Source organism: Anoplopoma fimbria, chromosome 12 (genome assembly GCF_027596085.1).
Source record: "Anoplopoma fimbria isolate UVic2021 breed Golden Eagle Sablefish chromosome 12, Afim_UVic_2022, whole genome shotgun sequence".
NCBI classification, from domain to species: domain Eukaryota; kingdom Metazoa; phylum Chordata; class Actinopteri; order Perciformes; family Anoplopomatidae; genus Anoplopoma; species Anoplopoma fimbria.
Genome location: NC_072460.1, coordinates 14,107,008 through 14,132,590, shown reverse-complemented (window position 1 = coordinate 14,132,590; position 25,583 = coordinate 14,107,008). Strand labels below are relative to the sequence as shown.

Here is a 25,583-nt window from a genome sequence, read left to right as displayed (position 1 = left end):
TAGGCAGACACATTTGGGTTTGGGTATTGGCACTTTCATATAAGCTTTTCAAATGCCCAAGTGGTGTAGCCTTTCACGAAGGGCCAGGAGGATTTACTCACAATGTAATTTCAACTGCTGACAAGAGAAGCCTCATTAATGCATTTTAAAAAAGTGAAGTGACGAAAGAAGGTGGTAAGAGATTGAAAACGTGACATTTAAGAAGGGATGAATGGTTAGACAGATCACTTAATATGTTGTTGGTGAAGAGATGTAAAGAATAGTTGAAGGTTGTAAAAGATTTAGAGTGAATGATAATGGTTTTATCTTACTGTGAAAGACATGCCACTGCTTCTTTTTACGGCACTTTGAAACACTATCCCTCTTCTCCCTGCTGTACATTCAAAACATTTGAGCGAGGGGCCAATTAGATTATTTAATACCTTTTTTAGATTGCAGGTCTCTCATATATCTCCCCTCCCCTCTTAACCTTGTTTCTCCTCCCACTTACTGACCACTTTCTTAGCATTAATTGGTCTTGACTAATATCTGTGTTGGCCTACACTTCATTAAAACAGGAGATAGGGCCGTCGCAGAAGCATAGCACCCACTCTCAGGTTCTCCCTCAGATAAACACCGTCAGCACATTCGCAATTATGAACCTGAATATGAGCACTTGTCCCCTTTAAGATTTTGCTCTCAGGTGTACACTTTGAAAAAAATTGTGCTGCATTTCGTACCTAAAGGAATAATAATAATAATAATAATACTTTAATTTTATATAGCGCTTTTCTAGATACCCAAAGACGCTTTACATAGGGTGAAGACAAACAAAAACAAAAAAAAGAACACAAAGGAGCAAACAAAACAAACAAACAGAACATTTAAAAAAAAAAGAAAACTGGAGAAGCTGTGCGGAATGAGTCATGTAGTGGAGGGTCTGCTAAATGACTGTAATGTAATGTAATGTAATGGGTAGGGAGGGAAAGGGAGCAGGGTAGGCGAGTTTGAAGAGGTGGGTTTTGAGGGCTTGTTTGAATGATGATAGGGTGGGAGCCTGACGGATGTGGATGGGGAGGGCGTTCCAGAGGGAGGGTGCAGCAACTGAGAAGGCCCTGTCACCCCAGGTCCGGCCTGAGGCAACGGGTTGGGGCGTGGAGGGGGAGGAGGTCTGAAAGGTAGGGAGGGGCCAGGTTGTTTAGGGCTTTGTAGGTGGTGAGTAATATTTTAAACAATGTTTCACTAATTACTCAACCCCTGTTACCTTGAACTCTTGAAGAAAACTCTTGTTTTTCTTGCATGCTACACGGTGAAGGACGAATTTAAAAAAAATCCTGATGAATGTGGGCCATGTCTAACAAAACCAAAGCTATATTAAAACTTTTGTTTACCAACTGACACAATTGTGCAGTAAAATCCAAGTCTCATTTATCCAGTTATCTTTGCTAAAAGCTTACTATTTGAAAGACTTTTGACTTGTCTGGACTCACACGGACGAGTAGCTCACCTGAGACTGTTGTTATGGCAGCATTTTTTATAGTAAGATTTTAGCAAAGATGCATATGTTTGGGAAGTACTGAGCATACAACTGAATAAATTAGTCTTTGATTATTCTGGACGAGTGGTGTCAGACTTTGTATACAGATGTTTTGATATAGTTTTGCAGTTGTTAATCGTTGCCCTTATTAACTTCAATTCATCAAGACTTCTTCAACTTCATTATTATAAGGAATCACAGGGTGTGTAATAAATATACAAATGGTCATTTTGTGAGTGAAGTATTCATTTGACCTTGAAAATAGGGTTTGACTGTAGCAAATAAACAGGATGCAGTTGTTACGCTACATGCACACAACAAAGCTGACCTTCAGTACGTTCAGGGACAAGTGGGTGTTCACACTATACAGCAAATGGGGTCACATGCCTGCCTGACCAACCGCCCAGTGTGGCTCAAGTGATCCCATCTTAATGCATCCTTGATGTGCTTGGATGCATTCACACCTGTATTTACAGCTATCCAATTGTGATCACATTACCAAAGATGCATCTTCATGCCAAGTGTAAACTGCGCTGAATAAATGACGTAATCATGCCTGTGAGTTTTGGGATGCTGTCCAATAAGGCACAGGGATGTCAATGCGGCACTCCACACCTACCTAAAGTTACTCCAGATGATTTGACACTAAGCCAAACTCCTCACATTACCACAAGTCAACAGGCAGCGTGGAGGGCTTTGAGAAGAAGGGAGAATTGGCTAAGAGGGCAGAAACCGAGCCTGATAATCTTTGATGGAAAATACGCAGTGGATATCTCTGTCTCTCACACACGCACATAAAATAAAACCCTCAAACAAATCCACACGCTCTCTCACAGCATATTCCTGTCTGAAGTGATCCTCAACACCTCATGACCCCATTTAACTATCTTCTTGCTTTAAATATCTTTCCACTAGTGAGTAATCCAGGTCTTATATTTTATGGTAAATTTGCGTGTGTGTGGTATGTGCGTTTTACCCATCTTGTGGGGACATAAATCTGTTTACACAGTCACATTGTGGGGACTCCCTTTCCTTATGGGAACAAATGCAGGTCCCAATAACATAAGTCATTACCTCTAGGGTGAAGACTTGGTTTAGGGTTAGTTTAAGTTTAGGTTAGGGTAAGGATTAGGCTGGTAGCCGTTATGGTAAGGGTGAGTCTCCAGGAAATGTATTGTGAAATGTAAGTCAATGTAATGTCCCCAAAGTCAACGACCATGTGTTTATAATTAATCCTTCCAACACTTTCTGTTTGTCTCTCTTATCTTGTCCAGAGTGTTTGAAGAGGTGAGAGAAAAAGTAATTGCTGTCTGTGCAGCAGGGTGTACATAATGAAGAAAGGGAAAGAACAAACCAACATCTCTATATCTATTTCCATCCTTACTCACCCACTCCTCCCAGTTTGCAGGGAAGACCAAAGCCTCCCAATCCATCCCAGTTTGTCAAATGCTGTATGCTATTTAAGTTGGATACATGTATGTAAGGATATATTTACAATGTTTTCTTTCTGCCTGTGTCCATGTGCTGTTTGTTACAGTATATTACATTACATTACAGTCATTTAGCAGACGCTTTTGTCCAAAGCGACTTACAGTAAGTATATATATGTACTACTCAATAAAACCGTGAAACCTTGGACATGCTTTTGCTATGACTGTATGGATGTTTAATAAAATGCTATTTTATTACATATGTGGATTTTTACACACATTTTAAACATTGCTACACGTAGTTTTAGGATAGATTACATTTTTTAGGTTAGGTTAGATGCAAGTTTTTGTCATTACTGAATACAAGTACACAAATCTGCTGTACTGTGGGAGATTGCAAGGTGTCACTGTGATAAAAGAGTTGGTTTGTCGGAATTACAAACAAATGTTATTCAGCAAGGCAGATAGTTTTGGATTCATATTCTAATGTTTTAAGATATCTGTATTAGATATTTGTGAGTGGATTTTTTGTTTTGTTTTGCTCAAATCATTGACAAATAACATACGAAAACCGACAAGTGTTATTCTTCTCAAGAAATATTAAGGGTGGTAGAATGTGTTAGATATCTCTAAACCTCTGTACATATTATTCCAAAAGTATCTGCATGATTAAATACCACCAGCGCCTCGTGATGTTTTTTGGGCAATTTGGGTGAACGGACCCTTTAAATTAATACTCAATACCACCTTTCTAACTTGCTCTTTCACAAAAGATGGCAGCCAACATTAGCTTTGATTCTTTATAAATCTCTTGTTCTGTCCATGTTGTTGTTGCCAATCAGACATGGTGTGTCCTTACCTGCCAGTTTTTAGCTCATGGATTCATCCCAAGGCTTGGGACGAATCTACGTTTATTTTGGTGGACAGAAAATGACACCCATATGTTTATTTACCCTTATTGATAAGAATGTGCTAAGAAGTCATAATAAATAACGAATAATAAATTGGCATAACATTTCTGTGTTTGCATACTAATACGATCTCACTGCTTTTTTTACATAGATTTTGGTGTGTAGAGTACAGGTGATTTATCCAGTTATAGTCAGTATTATATTAGTATTTATATTAATCTTTTTTAATGTGTTTTGACAGAGATACATAATGCAGGGTGCCTCGGGTCAGAGCCGTGACCGTAGATAATCAGATTTTCTGTGTAATACTGACACCTTATGGTGAATATTATGAGACAAAACCAGTGACGGAGAAACAGAGAGGCGTTTCATCTTGACACACAACATCTCAACCATACAGGAAGTTATACTTTACCACAAAGGGCATGACAACGTCAGCACTTACTTTGTTCCGAAGTAATCACTCTTGATGACTACTTGAAAAGATGCAAAAAACATTTAGATTAAACAGTGAGTATATAGGTGATTCAGTGGGATTATGTTTATTCTATTTGCATGTCTAGAAAGTTAGTTTGAGCTAAAGACTGAAGGTTGTGTAGGCTGGGTTTACTGAAGTATAAAAAAGAAGAAACGTTTATGTTCACACCCACAGGTTAAAATAGGTCTAAAATAAACTAAGATTTGAATTTATAGTTTTGGTTTTGGTTCTGCTTCTTTTTAATTCTGTCTCAGCTGAAAAAAAAAATCGCTTCATCAACTTAAATGGAAAATTTTAAATAATCTTGACTAAACCTCTTTCTTGGCCTTTTTATGCTGATGAAGGCCAATAGTCGAAATGCGATGGTCTTACAATATAGTTGTTATATACTACAAAGTGTTGCTGGGGTTTTGACCAGCTTTGATGAACTTCTTATCTCTTTCTTTGACACAAAGTACACAATGAACACATTGTTCCTTTGGTAAGCTGTTCAACACAACTGCAAGTCACTTCAACACATTCTTGCATGTCGTTTCATTTCCCTAAACCCTTCCTGTCACTTCTCAGCAGAAATCTAAAATTTTAATTCATATTGAGAACACAAACATCTGAATGTGGTTGACCAACATATTTCCTGTTGCTTCAACAAAAATGAAAAGCAGATGTCAGAGACAGGAAAGCTGCTGTATTGAGGTGAGTGTGGAAATAAAGTTGTTGCACACGCCCATCTACTGTGCAGTCTGTTTCCTCTACTGAATTACACAGCAGATAAGTGACTCAACTCAGCAGCACAGCACAGTCAATGGAAAATGTGGCTTGTCAAGGTCTTCAGTATCATATGTAAGTTTTTACTATTACTATTGCATTTACTTTATGTGATTTTTGTTATACAAAGAATATTTCCATGTACATTGAAATGTGATTCCCACTGAAAATTTATTGTAATTTTTCTTTTTACAGATTTCACTGCATGTGCAGCTGAGGATCCTCAACATGGTAAGGAAACATGTTGCACATTGCAACGTTTTTATTGCATTGATTTAAAATGAGCTAGTTTTGATTTTTACATTATCAATAAAGACATCTCACATTTTCTTGTTGACCTAAAACACAGAAATAAATGAATTATTAGAATATAATACATATATATTCGGTTTTGATTGTAAACTAAATTACTTGTTATTAAATGTTTTGATTGCCTGTTTTGATTGCATTTTGCTTTGACTGAGGCAAGCAAAATGTTTAGGAAGTAAAACATGAGGACAGTTAGCATGAGGAACATGAAGTACTTTGTTGTCATGAGGCTGGTGCTTCCTACAATTGGATACCTATGACTGCAAGTTCATGTTTCAATATTCTTCTATCTTAACGCTCTTACACGGTAATGTTTTCTAAACTCTATCGTCCATCCAATGTCCCTGTTCTTGTGTCATCCAGTAGTATGGCGTTGGATAAAATAACACCTGACAATATACTGTTATAATCACATGCAATGTGTGTTATCGCTTAGAGATTTACAGTTTGTTGCGTTCTATTAAACTGCATTTTACTATCACCTAATCTTGTTATATGCCTTTTGTCCCTATCTTTTGTAGAATGACAGTGTAGTATATTTCAATCTATATGTCAACTTGATTTAAATTATATTAACTTTAACTTAATTAGATTTCAGTGTCCTTTTGTAGGTTTCATACAGGACCACAGCAGATCATTTAGGGCTGCATTAATGGTTGTTTTCATTATTAATTAATTTGCAGATTATATTTTTCTGCAGATTTATTGTCCTAGTTAATGGATTGATTGTTTTGTATTTAAAAATGTAAATATAATGTTATTTCCCACAACTGAGGGGGGTGTATTCAAGTTGCTTGTCCACCAACTACCCATACCCAAATATATTCAGTTTGCTGTCATATAAGACAAAGAAAAGAAATAAATCTTTACATTTGAGAAGCTTGAACCAGTGAATAATTGGCATTTTTGCTCGAAAGATGGCTGGAACAATTAATAGATTATCAAAGTAGTTGCAGAATAATTATCTGTTGATTGTTTCATTGATTCATTGTTGCAGCTCTAAGTTTATTATTGCTACTGTTGCTGTTTAAATCTCCATAGATGTAGGTAGAGAACATATGCTGGCTGTTCTGATCCAAATTCTGTTCTCTCCTGTCATCAACCAGTCTCCTCCACGTTCAGATATGTTTCTCCAACCATTCCTATGCCGATGTCAACAGAGATTTCAACTCCCTATGGTAAGATTTTAACCTCAGTTTTGCCATAAACGTAAATTTCAAAGAATAAGCATGTTCATGCAACCCTGTAGATTTAAATTGGAACGATGTAACTTCCTGAAATCAAGTCAGTATTTACAAAAGCATGAGTAGTAGTTTTTGTTAGGAGAAAGGTCACCCATCATTATGCACATCGGGTATGACATTGATTTTGGACAGTAAATTCTACAAACACAGATGAATGAGAGAGCAGAGTTAAAATGATGAAATGTCTTTGACAGGAAGGCTTGAAAAAGAAATCAGCCAATGTTACCAGTGAAATCACCATGGGCGTTACTCTAACACTTATTACATTTTTTCCGTATGTGGTGGTTTGCAACTCTATGAAATCATAATCAGCATTTGTCTCTCCACCTTTTAGAAGAAGTCTGTTACAATTTTAAACTAACCTGTTTAACTGCTGAATTAATATATTATATTATTCAAGTATTCATTCTATTTAATTTCATGCTTAGATTTTTTGTTTGGAAGCATGTATTCTGAAATACTTTAACTGCGGTCCGTAATGTTATGTATTTTTTAAATAACTATTTTCTAAGGGATGCCATAAATTGTATCATCAATTGTTTCAATTTGAGGGATTCATGTCATCATTTTTTAACTGCACTTAAGAACAAAAGTCAGATGAACAACCTTACTGTGGACTAAAACCTTCATAGTAAGGCTCCTGATTCCAATAGACCTAAATGTCCATGGCTATTTTAGGAATATGTTATTTGTCGATGATATAATCAATAATATTTTTAATACACTTCCAGAGCGTCCTGTACCATCTCTGCAGCTACATTCAGAGTGGTTTGATGTGTTCCCTTCTGAGAAAGTGGAGTTAAGTTGTAATGTCAATGGCAACTCTGACTGGACCTTCACCTGGTACCAAAATACACAACAAGTACAAGATTCAGATCCAAATGTGTCTTTGTCTGTGGAGGGATCAAAGCTTACAATCACAGCAGCAACACAAACATATTCTGGAAGTTATTCCTGTAAAGCTCATCACAAAACAAAGGGATTTACCACTGAAAGCAGTAATTCAGTAAAACTCACAGTTCATGGTAAGTTTCATCACCCATATTTGAGCTGAATTTTGAGACAGCATGTAATATAAGATAATTAAAAAGGTACATTTTTCTTTCTCCTTTCTGATTAGCAAACAGGCCCAAACCCACTTTGACCCGAAGTTCAAACTTTGACCAGATGTTCCCCGGAGAGTCTGTCACCTTCACATGCAAGGTTGATGTGTCCTCTGGATGGGTTTATCTTTGGTACTCTAAGGGAACAAATGAAATTCAAGCTCCTGATAATAATACTTACACCATAGAATCTGTAGATCATTCGAACAGTGGACAATACCACTGCAAAGCCAAGAGAGGCAAAGACCCCTTCTTCACAGAAGAGAGTGATACAACAGCTCTGCAGGTCTCTGGTAAGTTTACCTTAACCCACCTCCTTTATTTCTATATACATGAGCCTTTATGCACACATCTACAGTACTTTTATCTGTGAAACTGGAAGTTTAAATAACTAATGATGCACTCAACATCTCTGTGTTCCTGTCTCCCATTCTTTTCTGATGCAGTAAGTCATTTTAATTGTTTTTGTCTTAAATTCTGTACAAGATTTTAAAAGATTTCTTTGGTACATGACTTTTTAGACCCACCTAAACCATCTCTGAAACTGCTGAGTTCCTGGTCGGATGTGTTTGAAAATGAGACGGTGAAGTTTAGTTGTGGAGTCAACAGCCCTGACTGGACTTTCACCTGGTACAGAGATCAAAAAGAGCTCCTTGATGAGGTGGACATTATAGATATAATGGACTCATCTCTAAACATCACCTTGGTCACTCTAGACCATCAAGGAGTCTATGCCTGCAAAGTTCACCTCAATTCAAGGAGAGTCAGCTCTGAATTCAGCAACACAGTCAGTGTCACAGTTTATGGTGAGCTTACACTCCTAACATTACATTAACTTTACATTAATTCAGCTATCCTAAAGAAATGGTTTGGGAGACAAGATAATTAGCTTTTTTGCAGATCGATACCATTCTCATGTCTGTATGCAAAATATGAAGATACCACCAACAGCCAGTTAGCTTAGTTTAGTATATCTAGTTGATATGCTATATCTGTGTTTAATCCACACAAACCCAAACTGTAAATATGTTGTGAACTGCCTTTCTGTTTTAGAAAACATACCAACTCCAACGGTGAACAAGGTTCCTGGTTTTAACCCGATGTATGTTGGAGAAACAGTGACCTTAAACTGCAAAGTAGATGTGTCCTCTGGCTGGGAGTATCAGTGGTACAAATATGGAATTGAGCTCCCTTCCACCAACGAAACCAACAGCATCTATCTTGCTCTTTCTGATCGGGGGAAATATTCGTGCAAGGCAACCAGAAGTGAAATAATATTAACAGACTTCAGTGAGGAAATACAACAAAATGTACTTGGTAGGTAAAGACAGCAAAGTCTTATTATTTAAAGTAGTGTGTTTAATACAATGTGAAGTTGTTTGTGGTAAATATGTTAAATACTGTCAGTAAAGGCTTACAAAACCTCCAGGCTGCTACTGAATTTTGAACAACATTTTGAGAGCATCTTGCTTCCGTTATTTTGTGCATTTTCTGTTGAAACAGGATGTTGTGGTGTACCATGATGCTGGGTGGGATGGATCAGAATTACGTATATATACATACAGTACACTAGCAATGTAATATCACTACTCCTTTTAATAGTTCTCTCATGCCACCATTTGATTTTTCGCAATGTTTACTAACCTGCTGATTATGAGCTCAGTCCAGAGTTATACATTTTAAGGGACTTTTGTTTTGCTAAGAGACTGGTCCCTTCTTCCCTCATGTTAATACTTGATTAAGTCAGTGCTAATTTATTTTCTAAATCGTGAATATTGTGGTTGGGTCAACATCATCAACATCATCGTACCTTTGAGGTTTGCTGGCCTGTCTTCACACATTGAAGTTTTAATAATCTAATTTGAATTTTTGATCTACAAGGCCTGTTGATATGTTACTTGTTGTATCATTAAGGTTGGTCAGGCTTTGGTCATTAATAAATTCAATGAGGCTCTGTTTAAAAAATAGGTTATATAAACAAGGTTATCTCTTAGGATATGAAAAGTGGCTGATGTGTCTCTCTCCCTTTAGAAATTCCCATTCCATTGTTAAAGCTGATCACACAGTGGTCCGATGTGTTCCCCACTGAGAGTGTGAAGTTAACCTGCGGGATGGAAGGCAGCCTTGGCTGGATTTACACGTGGTACAAGCACGGACTGGAGGTCCAAGCTGATGATGTTGCGTCTGTTGACTCAAATGGAGCTACTCTTTCCATCCACTCTGCTTCAGCTGAACATACAGGAGAATATAACTGCAAGGGACACCTGAGCGACAGGTCTGTCAGCAGCCACTTTAGCTCTGGACTTACTCTCAATGTATATGGTGAGTTTTCTTAATTCAATTTGATATAAAAATACATATTTTGGCAGCGATTTATAAATAAGATTTGTTTTCTTAATTTTAGTTACAATTACACATTTTCTGGGATTAGGGCAGGGGGTTGGGATGGGATGCATATCTGTTACAATGCAATGCAATGGCATGTTTTCTTACCCTCAGATGAGAAACCCAGAGTAACACTGACGCAAGATCCAGAGTACAAGGTCATGTTCCCTGGAGAGTCAGTCACCTTTAGCTGTCACATTAATGTCTCTTCTGGATGGGAGTACCTGTGGCTCAAAGATCGCGCTCTACTAAGCGAGTCTGGAAACAAGTATTTAATCAAATCTCTTGATACAACAAAAACAGGGTCATATGTTTGCCAAGCAAAAAGAGGCAGTGATCAAGCCTTCTTCACTGACTCCAGCCAGGCTATACTCCTTAAAGTTGAAGGTAAGTTTCTGTTAACTTCCATGAAACTTGTATTTATTGTATGCAGGCATTGAAAGAGTATTCCAGTTTTTCATTGTTTCTGCAGTGCATCTTTAGTCACTTATAATGCTATTATCTGGCTTGTCAGGCAATTTATAAACAGTTTAATCGTAACAACTGTTGATACTCCTTCTTTGTGTATTTAGGAAACAAGCCTAAGCCCGTAGTGACTCAACAGCCAGATGTTGAAAAGGTGTACACTGGAGAGTCAGTGTCCTTCGAATGTAAAGTTGGACTCTCATCTGGTTGGGGGTATCACTGGTACAAAGACGAAACACCACTTTCGATCAACGACAGTAGTTTAACCATCCATGACGCCAATTCATCAAACAGTGGGATTTATAAGTGTAAAGCCATAAGAGACAAAACAAGCAATACACAGCACAGTGATGGACGCATCTTACGTGTATCAGGTGAGCAAAATAACATTACTTTGTGTTGATGTATATGTATATAGGTGTGTTTAGGGTTAATCTTACCTTGACCTGTTTCTATGAATTTCGTTCTATAAAATGTTAATCGTAAAAATCAGTTTAAAAGAGGATATATTTAAGGATATTAGAAATAAAGCTAATGTGTCTATTTCTCTCCAGAAATCCCTGTTCCATCTTTAAACTTAAGCACACCATGGTTGGATGTGTTCCCTACTGAGAGAGTGAAGTTAATCTGTCGGATGGACGGCACCACTGACTGGAAATATACGTGGTTCAAAGACAAACAGCCTGTTCAGGCAGATAATACTGCATCCTTTGATTTAGATGCAGCTACTCTCTCCATCAGTTCTGCTTCAGCCTCACGTCGTGGACAATACAGCTGCTCAGGAAAACTCAAGAGCCGGTCTGTAAGCAGCATCCTCAGTTCTGGGCTTACTCTGGATGTTTATGGTGAGGGTTTTTTTTATTATTATTTGGAGTTCTTTAACAGAAAAGTTTTATTTTAAATCTTTTCACACTTATGAGACTTCTATATGAAGCAAAAACAGTAATTTGAAAGGAATATTAAGAAATTTGGGGAAATACATCTTTTCACTTTCTTACCAAAAGTTAGATAATACCACTCTATTATCTGTCCTGACTAACATATTATACTAGACTATATATAGACTATACTATGACTTTTCTATGACAGTTATCAATTTTTTTTTTGCCCTACTATACTAAAGCGGCCATAGTAAACAGGAATTTTATAACAACTTACAAATATTTTTAGGTACGACTTGGTTACTATATATACTCAAAATTCAATGATTTATTGATGACAAATAATCCATTTTAGCAGAACAGTTGCCAAGCAACACACAATCACAGCAACACAAACAAGCAATGCAATGCTTCATTCAGGATTTGGGTTATTATTAACATGTATCTGGATAACACCATTAATTGTGCAATTGTTGAATTAGCATCATTGAGCCAGTTTGGCTCTTCACATAGGCCAATGTATTTGCTGAAACCATAGATTTCACCTCTACCCTTTTTTCACTGTGGTATAAAACTGCTCCATTTGTGATTGTTTTAAAATCAATAGCTAGATCTTTCTCAGCACAGCATGACTGAAAAGAGTGAACACAAAATAGTCTCTTTCACTTTAAGAAAGTTATTAATCGGCTTAAATTAGGTCTTAAATCAGAGTATAGTATGTCATAAGATATTGTAAAAAAAGGTATAGTATAGTACATCAAAAATAAAAAAGTAATTGTATAGTATTTTGAAAAAGATGTCATGTCAACATGTTACAGTATATTATAACGACAAATGTCATGATAAAAGTCATAGTTTAGTACGTCGAAATATTGTGAAAAAAGTCATAGTATAGCATGTCAAAATAATTAATTAACAAAGTCTAAGTATATTTAGTCAAAAATAGGATAAGTTAAACAAAAAAAGAGTAAAACTATACTTTGTCACAAAATGTAAAATAAATAAGAAAGTATAGTATAAAGTCATTATAGTACAAAAGTCAGAGCATAGTGTGTCATAAAATATAAAAGTCATAGTATAGTACTTTGAAATAATACCAATGAAAAGGCCTTAGTATAGTATTCTGAGAACTGTCATTAAACTGTCTTAGAACATCTACAAATGTAAAGCCATAGCCATAGTACGGTATGTCACAAAATGTCATAAAATAGTACATAGTATAGTTTGTCAAAAAATGTAATGAAAAGTCATAATTTAGTAACTCGATAAATGCCATTCTATAGAATGTCAAAAAGTTTATTGTAAAAGGTAGCTTACAATGTCACAACATTTTTAAAACGAAAGTCTGGATAGTATGTTGAAAGTTTTCAAAAAAAAATGTAAAAGTGTGGTATGTCCTATAATATTATGACAAAACTAGTATATAATGTCCAAACCTTTTATTAAAAAGTCATAATATATAGTATGTCAAAAAAGTAAAAACTATTTTGTAGAAAAATGTCAATAAAAACGTCATAGTATAGTATGTCAATATTATGTCAGAATATGTCATAAAAAAATCATAGTCAAGTATGTGGAAAATGTCATGAAAAATTATTTGTCTAAAAAGGCTCTAATAGGTCATGGAAAAATTTCATAGCAAAGTAAGTCCTAAATCATAAAATGTCATGCTATAGTTTATCACAAAAAAGTCATGTTATGTTATTAAAAAGTCATAGTATATCATAAAAAGTCATGAAAAAAGTCATAGTATTAATGTCCTAAAAAAACGCCATTAAAAGTCATAGTATAGTTTATCATAAACAAATGTTATAGAATAGATTGCAAGATTGTCTTTCAAGCTCTTGTGTATTACTGATGTCACCCTTGATAAACGTTGCAATGGGATAGTCACTTCATTAATTCTCTTCTCCATTTTGTTCCCATGCCACCCATCTGAATTATGTTGCATTGATTCAGTGGTTCAACAGGCTACCAGAAACTAAGGCTGTTTAGTTGTGCTATCCTCCAATCAATGTTAATGAAAGTGATGTAACTTTTTAGAATGCGATGAGGTCTAGACAAGGTCTTAAAATGTATGGAAGGGTTTTTAAAAAAGGTCTTAGAGGGATTACATTTAATATAAAGACTTGTGCATATACCTTGTTTGAAAAAGATCCAAGCTAGCTGGTTGCCCCTGTTTTTAGTCTTTATGCTAAGGTTAGACAACCAAGTCATCGATGCAGCTTCATTTTCTTCTTCGGGAGAAATACTGGTAAGGCTGAAGAGGTTCAGCACATCAAAAAAGCCATTTCAAAGAATATAGTTTCTCATTATTCTCGGTTGTGCGGTGTGATATACATTAAAATGCTGTCACACTTATAGCAATGGCATTATTTTTCCACAGATACAAAACCCAGAGTCACACTGGTGCAGGACCCTAAACACAATGTGATGCATACCGAAGATTCAGTCTCCTTTAGCTGTCACATTAATGTCTCTTCTGGATGGGAGTACCTGTGGCTCAAAGATGGTGTACCACTCGTCGAATCTAGAAACAATCACACCATTAAATCTGTTGTGAGAACAAACACTGGATCATATCAATGCCAGGCTAAAAGAAAAGGAGATACAGTCTTCAGCTCAGACCAGAGTCAGGCAGTGAGACTTGACATTGAGGGTAAGTTTTTGTTGACTTCCCTTTAACATTTTTTCTGTGTGTGTTTAATGTGTTCATCACAGTTCTGATTGTGTTTTTACAGAGCGCCCACAGACTGATATAATCCTTTTAACTGGCTGGTCCGAGGTCTTCTCCACTGACAGCTTGGTGCTCAGGTGTAGGGTGCAAGAAAGTCAGGATATGTGGAACTTCACATGGTAATACAAATCAAAAACACCAATTAATACTATAGTAATAATACTAATACTAAGTATCATTCTCTAAATACATTCATATGTGCACTGTGTTGATTCTTACCTTCTCACAGGTTCAAAGAGGGGCAACCAATCGATCGTCCTCCCTCTGAGAAACATGCAGTCACACCCCAGAATGACCCTGAGCAGAGCCTGTACACCTGCCAGGGCATTCGCACTGGTAGACCATCTTATTCAAGACGCAGTGATTCTTTCAAGACTAAGAACCTTCGTGAGTAAAACTGAGGTGTGGAAGTTATGAGTTTTTACCCTGCAAATATTCTGTCTCACTTAAGATCTCTGTTTTTATTTTTTATTTTTTCAGTTTTGAAGAGGAGGGTGCTTCTTTCCATCTCTGGCTGTATCTTCTTTGGCATCATTGCGGTCTTCCTTGGATGCATTGTCCTCAGAGTCTTTCGCAAACCAGGTTTTTGTTTAGTTTTCGGGACTTTTTGAGTGCATGGATTTAGAAAATCTTCATTAAATCCGTCATAATCAATATGATAGAATAGAATTATCTCCCAAATCTGCTGCTACCCTCAGCTTTATGGACCATTTTTAGCGAGTTCAGCCCATTGTTGATCTCTCCGGCCAGCAATGTTACTGTTTTTGTTCACTCTCACTGCTCTCCTACCGTTGTTTAAGGCAGCAGCAGGAAGTTGTTTTAAGCAAAAAAAAAGCTATTAAAATCCACAGTGCTCTACCTGGTCCGCACCTAATGTCCAGTCCAGTACGGTTAGCGACTGGCTGGTGAACAAGTGGAGCATTTATTAACCAAAGAGCAGATATTTTCCTCAGGAGTTAATGAAGACCAAGAGACAAAAAAAAAAAGTTAAAAGAAATGCTATAAAATAAAAAAAAGTGATCAAATGTCGCACCGAGTGTTATGGCAGGTTTAATGGGACATTCTGACTGCTTCATACTATATATTTCATCTCAAATTAACAAACAAAAACAACAAGGAGGTAACCTTTTTTCTTTTTTTTTTTTTTTTTACAACATAGCGGATGGTGAAGAGAGGCCAGAAGAGCCTGAGCTGTTTCTCACCATGGCTCAGCTTAAGGACCGTGATGGTACGTTGACACCAGCCCTTATGGCTTGTGGTTTTGGTTGCCGTTTCAGCATATGCTGCAGATACAGCCCAACAAGTGATTCATTTCTGAGCTATTTTAGAAATTACCATTTGTGAAACTACCTACTGACATTTAAGTCTGACTTTCATAGTTTTCCTGTAGCTGTTGGTGCTCTTGTGTTAAAGTTCCTTCCTCCCTCCTACAGATGCACCCTGTCCACTGGTTCAGTACATCACCGATGGGGAACTGAATGCTTCCTCTAAAGGTAGTAAGAACCAACAAATGAGTAAAGCAGAGGAAACAAAAGCTGTACTAAAATGCAAGTGATTGAGGTTTACCCCTCACTGACATCATTTTTTTAAAACAATCTGACCAACAGAAGCTGAAGAGGATGTCACAAGTTGCAGTGAAACAACACCGTTACCAATAACCTCACTTGCGGACCAAGGTAATAAAGTGATTTTAAAAATGCACTTTTCCAATTAAATATTTTCTCTGTGATGAAAGGCTATGTGCCATAACTGAGACACAATGTATTTATAATCTATCCTTCCACTTCTCGCCCTTCATGTCTTTCTAGATGTGACCAATGAGAGCGAAGATGCCTCAGAAAAGAACGGTGGGCTGGTTTCCTTTAAATAATGAGTCACTTAAGCCTTTTTTGCACCAATTTAGCAGAAAAGTCTATAGACTGCTTCAGCCCTGTGGGGCTTTAATGGACATTTGGATGTATTGAAACTTGAGAGAATATTGGTTTTGTGCGATACTTAGCACAACTGGGGCAGCAAATTCAAAGTTTTGAATTGTCGGCAGTGATAGATAAAAGCAAATGAATTAGGATACATCCTCTTGGGATTGTACATTTTTGTACCAAATTTAATGGAAAAAAAAGAACTAGAAATTGCACCATGGAACAACAGACATATGCCATATATATGTGTACATATTTGTTCTGCACTGATCTTTACTTAGTAGTATTATACTGTTTTGTACATATTTTAAATCACATAATTTAATTGTTAAAACGCACAATTAAAATAGGAAACATTTTATTTTTGTGATAAAAATCAATCATATACAATGTTAGCTTCTTTTGTTTCTCAATTTTTATAAGCACTGTACATATGTGTTGATTTGCATGAGAATTTATCAGTACTCCTTTAGTAAGTGTTTTAATTCTTAAGCAAACAACTTGGGCCATATGAATAAACCATGTGTACTCACAAAAAACATGTGTACGTCTTTTCCTAAATATAGATAGAATTTCAATGATTGTGTTATCATTTTGTGGTCTACACAGCCTTCTGTAAAATTTAAATTAAAAGTGCATTTATGAACCTAATTTCAAACTATTCATGAGTTATTATTGCTCTATCAATGATCTTTTGATTTAATCCTAAATAATGAAGCACTTTGTTAAGTCTGTCAAAATGAGTGCTATAAACGAATCATTAATAATCTCTCACATTAATAATGATGATTGAGATATTACTGGGATTATGATTTACAGGTACATGTGGTGAATTAGTGGTATGGGTGCTACAAATAGCCACAGCCGTGAGAAACCGTCATGCATAATAACAGCTGTTGTTGGGCCATTGGAGAATGGCGCAGATGCAACGATAGAAATCAAATTGCTCTTTTTCTTTGCCATTCCTTTTCACTTACTAATGTCCAACAAGTGGTGGAGCGGCCACAAGTATCGACATGCAAACGTTTGTTAAAGGGTGTTTCTACATCCATTAATGAGTAACTGGGAGTGGATATGAAGCTCATGCATGTGCACCCAATTCCTTTATGACTTAGACTTATAAAACAGAGTCAACCATACATGCAGATTCTTAAATCTGAAGAAAAGAATGCATACGCATATTACTGTCTTTGTGCGTACTATTAGTCGTAAATTTTATGCATCTGGCCCCAGATGTGAGTAAATGTAAGTTACTGTTCTCCAAAGCTTATTTAATATTAAATGTTTCAGCAAATAAAGTTATTGCTTTTTTTCTTCTAAATGATCATATTTATCTACAGTACATGATGCTACAGATATACCAGTCAAGCATTTTGTGTCTACCTAGGAAGTTATCAGAATAAAAAATACAAAATGATGCCATGAAGGTTCATTCTAGCCAATACTGATCTCCGCTTCAAATGTGACTGCAAGAAACACAAATTCAACCGATGTGGATTTAATAAAAAGGCCCATTTTTGGTTCAGTCAATGGGAAGATCTTGTCCATCATGTGCACCTATAGCAAAAGACAGCCAGGAAAGATGGTTATTATCCAGACAAACCTTAAAATCCAAAGTTTCTTTTTTTTTTCTTTACCAAAAAGAAGTATATAGGCCATATAGAAAATACAAAATACTTACCAACTCACATCTACTTGAGGATATCAGCCAGTTTCTCTACATAGTAGTTGTAGTTCTCCTGACAATCCTCCCAGGGTTCAAAGGTCTGGTCCTCCTTCTCGACATACGTTTCCCAAACATGTACGAAGTCAGACGGCTTCATCATGCGCAGTTTGCAACCGGCGCTCACCAAAGCCCGGAGCCCTTCTACTATCTCCGGCTCCTCCCACTCAAAGAGACGGGAGCAGAACATGCAAAGCCGGACCTTCTTGCGCTGCTGGAGGATATTAGCCAACTTGGCTGCACAAGCCACACAGGGACTGGATGAAACATACCATGTGACTTCATACTCTTGGGAAGCATTAGGGAGCACCTGAAAAAATATCATATTACATATACCATTATCAAAAGAGGAATTGTTAAAGACTAATGGAAATCAGACCTCCAATAGGGTTCGTGTAAGTGTTACCTGATACTAAAGTAAGAAAGTAGGAGTGTGAGAGTGTATTTACCTGTTGAAAGAAGGCCTCTTCCGCATGAGCTGTGGCATGTTCATCCTCCATATAACCTTTCAGAGGCTCTGTGCTGCCTCCTGGTGTATCCACCCTGAAACACAGCAGGGTCTTGTTCCTCCCGGAGGAGTACTCCACATTCCTGAACTGAAACTTGAAGTAGAACGGGCTCATCTGTTCACTGATAGAGATTGAAAGAAAGAGTTTCCAAAACTCTGTTGTAAAGCTTTATAAAACACAGCACTAACTGTCACCCATTGGGGCTTTTTAGTGCATGAAGGTTGACTTAGCAGGAGAGAGCAAAAAACACATTCGGTATGATTTATCTGTCAGCAGTGCTTTCAAAGTTATTTGTAACCTTTAATCGTTGTGCATGACAGTGTAGCTGACATTCACTTCCTCGCCTAACACGGAGCACATTTTGGGATAAATTTGTCAACCATCCAAGACACAAAACAAGAGTGATTATAGGGAGTCTTTGAAATAGACTATGGTGACACAGTGAGTAGAATATTAATGAGGCTACTGCTGAGTAAACTGATGTTTCTATAAATATTTTTGGCTTTCACATCATCCGATGATCTGTAGATGTGCCAGGCCCATCATGAGTCAACTGTACAAGAAACATACCCGTCATGTCTTTCATTATTAATCCATTGTTATACTGCGTATGAAAAGCCAGATTGATTTCGCAAATAGATCCCATATCAAACAGCTAATACTCAAAGGACAGAAACTGGGGAACAGATGCCAGGCAGAGTGATATAGCAAGGGCCTGCATCCGTGTCAGCTCTATGACTCATCCCTATTCTTACCGCGGGGTTAGTAAGGATGGCAGGGTTAGCACAAGTCATTATTGTAATTCTTCACTGAAATCAACTATTAAGCGTTTGGAACAATATCCCTAACATAAGGACATGAAAACCTACTTCATATAGAAAAGAAAAGAAAAAATAATCCAAAAAGTGAATTGTTAAAGTGCAAAACAGGTATATAAGTGACGTGGCTGACCCACAATTCTTGTGGTGTATGTATTAAATCTTACTCACCCAGTCACAATCTCAAACGGTGGCAGTTCTATGGGCTGAAACTCTCCATTTTCTTCACTGTTTGTTGCCTCTTCTCCTGTTGCGCCTTCACTTCCCCCATTCTTCTTCTCTTCATCCGTCTTGGGCTGCTCAGGGGTCTTCTCTGGCTTTTTCAAAAGTTTGTCGGATTTATTCCCAGTCTTTTCTTTCCCCTTATCCTTTTCTTTCCCCTTCTCCTTCTCACCATTTGTTTTGTTTTCCAACTTCTTCTCTTTCCTCTTAACAGTGACTCGGCTGTTTCTGTCAGCCATGATTCAGAGTAGGGTGGTGAGAGGGTTAGAGAGAGGAAGGGAGAACGAGAGAGAGAGAGAGATAGCTCAGGGCAAGTAGAGTGATAACCCTAGTGCATTTACAGAAATAGATCCTATTGTGTGCTGTTGTTGGAGTCACAACATGTGCATGTCTGGCCGGGGCAGGGGTAATTTAACACACTCCCCCTCTTTCCATGCCCTGGCTGTCAAAACGCCAAAGGGCAACACAAGAGTGAATATCCATGTGTTGCATGATGGAAGTCGGGGCAATACTGAAAATATCTCTAACAGGCTTTATACAGATCCCCAATGAAGCAAAAAAACTAACATATTCTGTATATAAATGTACAACCTCAAACAAAACGAGTGGCCTCTTTAATCCAAAAGGCTTTAACTGTCAACAGACCAGCAACAGGCAGGTTATTAATAACGATACTTGGCTATGTGTGTCTGTGTGTACGGGGCAACCAGGGTTCACTTGATACTGAACGCCACTTTTGTTTGTGCCAACTCCAGAAGTCCTGGGACACGGTAGATGTAAGCAATACATAAAGGCCAGTAAATGGGGGAGGAAGCAGTACACACAAATAAACACACACACACACCAATGTGTAAGTATATGTCTCTGTGCTTTGAATAAGAGTGCAAGAGTGTGGCCCTGTGTGCCTGTGCCTGAGAACAATCAATCTATGAAATCACCCTGCATCAATATGGTCCTCTGCTGGGGCCATTGTGTGGGGGAGGGGAAAAATTGGTTTAGTAAGAGTGTGTGTCTATGTGCAGACAGAAACGGCTTTCTGCACTGCAGATGTAATAACTTGAGGCATAAGGGAGAGGGTTGGGGGGGGGGGCAGTCCAATTACAATTTCCTTTCCTCCCTCAGTCTCCCTCTCTGCCAAGTAATTCATTTCAGAGGCAATTACCAATAGGATCGCAGCCCAGCATGCTGAACTAACTCGAATGGATGAGCTGTCACAGCCAGGGGTAGGAAGGGAGAGACACTTCAAGCTGCTCCACATACACTCAAAAACAACAACACCCGTGGGGATGAGCAAAAACACTTTTCAAAGCTTAATGCACGAACACATCCACACTGATGTCTAGCATCACATATAAATCCACAGGGACATCCTGCAGTGATAATAATCATTAAGATCACAGCAAGCTTTAAAGATTATTATCTATAAGTTAAATCCCATTGTATCTCGCTCAGATAAACACACTTCATCAGAAGTGTGTTTCAACTATATCAAGAACAGTAACACTGAGATGAAGCTGTTTTGAAGTGAAAAAAGAGGCTTAATCATTGTGAGAGTCTTTATAATAAGAGCTATAACAAATCCGTCACAGACGCTCATTTACAAATTGATTTTTATACCAAAACATTATAAAATGCATTGAAGCAGTTTGTGCCTTCTCATGTAGCATTAGAAAATAATTGTATGGTAGCTACATTTAGTTTCCTACCATTAATTTTTAAGTACTTTAGTAATAGTAAGGTTTTGTGGGCCTAGCTGGATTTAAGATAAGGGCTGCGTAGGATGCAACTGCTGATTGCCCGCTGACTCAAATATAACTGAAGTGGAATTACATGCAATTACCCAGCATGCCCTCCCACTGGCCCAGCCAAGAGCAACAGAGTCCCTGAATTAAGGCAAATGCACACTGACAAGTTCAAAGTTTCTCCTTCAAAGTTGTGCCCTGCAAAGTGGTTTAAAAATATTTCAGTGAGGTCAGACACAGCGAAAGCCAATATTATGTCACATGCACACATCCTCTGCTAGTTTTCCGGGGCAGAAGCAGGTTCAAGCCAATTTCAATTCCTAAAAGTTCAGAAGTATTGGACATCGATTGAAAAAGCAAGAAAAGAAAATGAAATTGACCTCCACTCTGACAGGGCACACATGGAGTTATAAAGGCTGGCAGAGAAAAAATATAAATTAATTAGGGGGAAAAAAAAAGATATGATATATTTCAGCTTTTCTCCATTGGAAAAATAAGTTTGCAACGTATATGAATGAGTGCACCTCTGCATTAGCAAGTGAAACTTGTTTATTACGATGTCCCAGTGATAAGGCATACATACAGAAATAGAAAAGAATAAGTGGATGATGCACTGATATATGGTTTAGCAGCTGATGCCTTCCTCAAAAACAACATCAAATAAATTGGTCACAACCTCTAGGGTTATTATATATCAGTGAGAATAAATCAGATGCTACAGTATGCAATAATTGACCATTTGGTTATTGTTGGCATATCAGTACACAGACATAAGCTCTGTTTGAATTTGAGAGTTGGGGCTTTGTGGTCTTGCAGTTATCTGAAGACCAGGTAAAATAATGTCAAAGTAAATGCTTTAGTATTGATCTGCCTTTAGTCCCCTCTGTGCACAGCATGTGTTATGATACTCTGTATACAGGCTACATGGTAAACAGACAGCAATCCACACCTACTGCAGTCTGGAAACCCCTTCTTAAGAAGGGGAACTGAGAAATTCTGGGTAATTCATTCCATCTTACATCTAATGATGTGTAGTATGAGTACTATGTTATGTTTCTAGCCCAGTTCCTAAGAGAAGAAAATAGGTTAGTATCCAAGAAGTAACCTTTCTGCAGGTATAAAGCCTTAGTTGCTATTTAGGTCAAATAAATGCTTGACTCCTAGCTTTAAGTCCATAATAATCTATAGTTCGCTTTGAGGTAGATGAGCGTCTCCAGGTTTTTTGGCAGGACGCGGCCTCTCTCTGGTCGCAGACAGCGCCATGCAGCAGTAAAAATGCTCTCGACTACAGTGCCACAAGCAGGTATGGTAAACGCCCTCTTGGCCACCTGAGCAAGCAGAGGAAAGTCAATTGCTTTACGCCGCCAGTAATGCAAAGCCTCCTCGTCTGTGGGTTCCTCTCGTAGGTAGACGGACAACTCCTGCTCTAGGCTCTTGGCCTGTGTTGTGGGTCTCTGCTTGATGAAAGAGAACAGCTTGCAGGGCCGGGAAAGCGAGGAGACCGGCGATGGAGCTGGGGCAGGAGGGGTCTGGGATTGATGATGTAGGTCTGTGTTGGGGTCTATGGGGCTGGAGGCTGTGGAATGTTTGGACAACTCCTCTATGAGAACTTGTCTGTGCCAGTCAGGGTTGCTGCTCCAAGTGAGCTTGAACTGGGGGTCCAGGGTGGTGGCTGTGATGTATAGAGGGTCCTCCAGGACAGGCGCCAGCCGACGCTCTACAGCCTGGCTGAGGCCCACCAGGAGAGAGGGGCAGTGGGGGGTTGAGGTCTCAGAGAGATGCTTACGAAGGCCGAGAACACAAGGCAGAGCCAGGCTGATGGACACATGTCTGTCTGTCTGTATGTCTGCCTGTCTGTCCCCTTGCACCATGTCCCAGGCCTCAGTGAAGGGCTCCAAAGTGTCAGTGAGCTCCCTGAGCAGGGCTCTCTCTGAACCACCCAGCGCCACCTCCCCCGGACCACTCAACTCCTCCAAGAACTCCACTGAGTCAAGCAGCCGCCGAAGCACCTGCATCAAAAATGAAACAAAAAAAATGAACTGTACTATTTAAAACTATGGAAACATACTCTTGATTTTTGTCATCATAGAAAATCTTGCATTTCTCAGAGTCAAATTATAAATCTTGCTAAAACAGCTACATAATCAGGCTATGCAATTAATGTTATTATGGACACATACTGCATACTGGTGACAATATTTAATAACCTCTCTTTTAAGCATTTATAAGGAGTATAAAAAACTAATAAGTGGCTTATAACATATAATAATGTAGTTGCATGCAGATATTGGGACATTTTAAGTGTTTATTGATGTATGTGTCACTAAAAGCCCTCATCGGAACCCTACATAATTGCTGCAACTAGTGACTGATAATATAATGCAATATAACATGGTTTTAATAATATAAAATATGATATTATAAAATTGTTGACATGCATAAAAAAAGAGTAAGAAAGTCCTTATATTGTATTATAAATGATTTATCCTAAATGCAAAGCATGGGAGAATAACATAAAGCTTGTATATTATTCATACCTTAAGCTGAGTAGCCCAGACTCTTGCTACAGGAGGGGTATTTCCTGGTGCCCCCGTGCTCAACCCGGGACCATCAAACACCTGGCTAAGTTTCTCAGGTGGGACAGCAGAGGTTATGTAGTTGTAGAAACAGGCAGCCTTGGCCAGTGTGGAAGTGACCTGTGGACAGGAGCGTAACCCCTCTCTGACACACTGTTCAAGAGAGCGAGAGAAACAGTCCACTCGACAAACACCCACACCCTGCTCCCACAAGTCCTCCCACTCTCCTTCCTCTCCTCCATCACCGTGGCCGTTCCTGGTCCCTTCCTCCACATTGTTACCATTGTCCACCTCTTCCACATCATCTTCGTCTTGGCTGTAAGCGAGAGAAGGTTCAACCAGGAAACCAGGAAGACAACATGGCTTTGCGGTTGTTGTTGCTGCTAGAAAATGGTCCGCAACCACCCGAAATGCTCTCCCTGACACGCCATGAGAGTGACATACATCATCAAAATCTGAGAGCACACGATTCCCAGAGCTGCCTCCAGTCAGGGGGAGGCACGCCAGGAGAGCTGAGCGCATCTGCCAATCAGACGTGAGAAAATGACAGGTGACACCGACGTACCTACACACACGGATAGAGACAAAGAGAGAGAGAGAGTGAGAGTGAGAGTGAGAGAGAGAGAGAGAGAGAGAGAGAGAGAGAGAGAAGGGGACTCATCAGTTAGCAAATCAAACCAAGAGGGAATCATGTTGTTTTTCGGTTGATTTTACCTCCTTACCCTGAAGTGGCTCCAGTTAAGCCTCTCCAGAGATCTAGGCTGAGACTGAGGGCGTGCGCTGAGGCCAGGGCCTGTCGCGTTGCTAGCTGAGCCTGGTAGACGTAGGCTGGGAGGAGCTGGCTCTGGATATAGTGCTGTGGCTCAGGAGTGTACCGTGGCTCCAGGAGCTGAAGCAGCTCTCTGAAGCCTTGATTTTCCACTATGGATACCGGCTGCAGATCACGCACAATCATTTTAGCTATAGCCTCAGAGATCAGAACCTGGGGTGACAAAAAAGCTTTGTAAATTACGCTTATCATCGCAAATGGTTTCATCGCAATGCCACAATAAATAATGCATCACCTATAGGATTTCATTAATAGTAGCTTGGTTATTTGCATATCAAGCGATGATGGATTATAACACACACCTGACGTGGGTCATGTCTGTCAAACCTGGTCAACCCTCCACCCGAGCCTCCTCCCTCAAGAGTTCCCAATCCTCCAGCTCCTCCAGCACCTCCTCCTCCTCCTCCTCCTCCAACTCGAGCATTGATGGGGAGAGTGTAGCGAGTATTCCCTCCATTTGTGGTGAAACCGTGCAGGGAACCAGAGGAGTAACCCTCTCTCTTCATATCCTTCCTTTTCACAAAGTCATCATACATAGCCTGGTGCTTCCGCTGAATGGGAGAGACACAGAGAGGGGACATCAATGTTATTGGTTGGCAGGTAGAAAAGTAGATGTACAGCTTACATCTTTACCCCATAATGCCTTATTTTGACATCTGTGGAAGAGGGTACAGTATGGATACAGAAGCAACAGATTTGTCTTTACAGTCAGGTTTATATAGCTGACACTGTGTGGTAGCATGGACATTAAAGGATACTGTAGGGCCAGCTGTTTCAGCTGATGCTGCCAGAAATATGATAAGACGAATAAAAACATTTTATTTTGAAATGTTTACCTTGAGATGCGTTACGAAGTTGGACGTGACACTCCGCTTTGCCTGGATCCTCGTACCACAAGCCTTGCAGTTGGACTCGATTTTGCCATTTTCACCTTCAAACACAATATTAAAGTAATCCAGAATAGACACCTTCGAAACTGACGCCATTGGAGCACACAGTTGCTCTGCTCCGAAGTAAAAAT

At 38.7% G+C, this 25,583-nt stretch overlaps 3 protein-coding genes across 3 annotated transcripts; 1 reads left to right on the top strand and 2 right to left on the bottom strand.

Annotated features, from left to right (window-relative positions):
* Window positions 1-5,080: 5,080 nt before the first annotated feature.
* Window positions 5,081-16,123, top strand: LOC129099288 (carcinoembryonic antigen-related cell adhesion molecule 5). Its single transcript, XM_054608481.1, has 19 exons — window positions 5,081-5,175; window positions 5,296-5,331; window positions 6,516-6,587; window positions 7,385-7,678; window positions 7,774-8,049; window positions 8,278-8,562; window positions 8,810-9,073; window positions 9,788-10,078; window positions 10,256-10,528; window positions 10,714-10,980; window positions 11,161-11,451; window positions 13,874-14,146; window positions 14,229-14,343; window positions 14,454-14,611; window positions 14,705-14,806; window positions 15,384-15,452; window positions 15,658-15,717; window positions 15,832-15,900; window positions 16,033-16,123. The coding sequence occupies exons 1-19, from the start codon at window positions 5,145-5,147 to the stop codon at window positions 16,092-16,094; spliced, it is 3,288 nt and encodes a 1,095-aa protein (XP_054464456.1). The 5' UTR covers window positions 5,081-5,144; the 3' UTR covers window positions 16,095-16,123.
* Window positions 16,124-17,609: 1,486 nt separating this feature from the next.
* Window positions 17,610-19,671, bottom strand: apobec2b (apolipoprotein B mRNA editing enzyme, catalytic polypeptide-like 2b). Its single transcript, XM_054608509.1, has 4 exons — window positions 19,365-19,671; window positions 18,316-18,496; window positions 17,825-18,176; window positions 17,610-17,700 (listed from the first exon to the last, which is right to left on the bottom strand). The coding sequence occupies exons 1-3, from the start codon at window positions 19,652-19,654 to the stop codon at window positions 17,835-17,837; spliced, it is 813 nt and encodes a 270-aa protein (XP_054464484.1). The 5' UTR covers window positions 19,655-19,671; the 3' UTR covers window positions 17,610-17,700; window positions 17,825-17,834.
* A 2,026-nt stretch (window positions 19,672-21,697) lies between these two features.
* Window positions 21,698-25,548, bottom strand: si:dkey-109j17.5 (zinc finger BED domain-containing protein 4). Its single transcript, XM_054608690.1, has 5 exons — window positions 25,399-25,548; window positions 24,865-25,113; window positions 24,456-24,715; window positions 23,695-24,298; window positions 21,698-23,166 (listed from the first exon to the last, which is right to left on the bottom strand). Exons 1-5 carry the CDS (start codon window positions 25,546-25,548, stop codon window positions 22,324-22,326), a joined length of 2,106 nt encoding a protein of 701 aa, XP_054464665.1. The 3' UTR covers window positions 21,698-22,323.
* Window positions 25,549-25,583: the final 35 nt, after the last annotated feature.

What these genes read in the sequence shown, in the direction of transcription:
- si:dkey-109j17.5 (XM_054608690.1), bottom strand. Translation starts at nt 25,548, where the DNA reads ATGGCGTCAGTTTCGAAGGTGTCTATTCTGGATTACTTTAATATTGTG. An exon ending in ACTTCGTAACGCATCTCAAG is followed by an intron (nt 25,114 to 25,398) that starts GTAAACATTTCA and finishes TCTCCCATTCAG; the next exon opens with CGGAAGCACCAGGCTATGTA. An exon ending in TTAACTGGAGCCACTTCAGG is followed by an intron (nt 24,299 to 24,455) that starts GTAAGGAGGTAA and finishes CCGTGTGTGTAG; the next exon opens with GTACGTCGGTGTCACCTGTC.
- apobec2b (XM_054608509.1), bottom strand. Translation starts at nt 19,654, where the DNA reads ATGGCTGACAGAAACAGCCGAGTCACTGTTAAGAGGAAAGAGAAGAAG. An exon ending in CCGTTTGAGATTGTGACTGG is followed by an intron (nt 18,497 to 19,364) that starts GTGAGTAAGATT and finishes AATCTCTATCAG; the next exon opens with TGAACAGATGAGCCCGTTCT. An exon ending in AAGAGGCCTTCTTTCAACAG is followed by an intron (nt 18,177 to 18,315) that starts GTAAATACACTC and finishes ATATTTTTTCAG; the next exon opens with GTGCTCCCTAATGCTTCCCA.
- LOC129099288 (XM_054608481.1), top strand. Translation starts at nt 5,145, where the DNA reads ATGTGGCTTGTCAAGGTCTTCAGTATCATAT. An exon ending in AGAGATTTCAACTCCCTATG is followed by an intron (nt 6,588 to 7,384) that starts GTAAGATTTTAA and finishes ATACACTTCCAG; the next exon opens with AGCGTCCTGTACCATCTCTG. An exon ending in TTTCAAGACTAAGAACCTTC is followed by an intron (nt 14,612 to 14,704) that starts GTGAGTAAAACT and finishes TTATTTTTTCAG; the next exon opens with TTTTGAAGAGGAGGGTGCTT.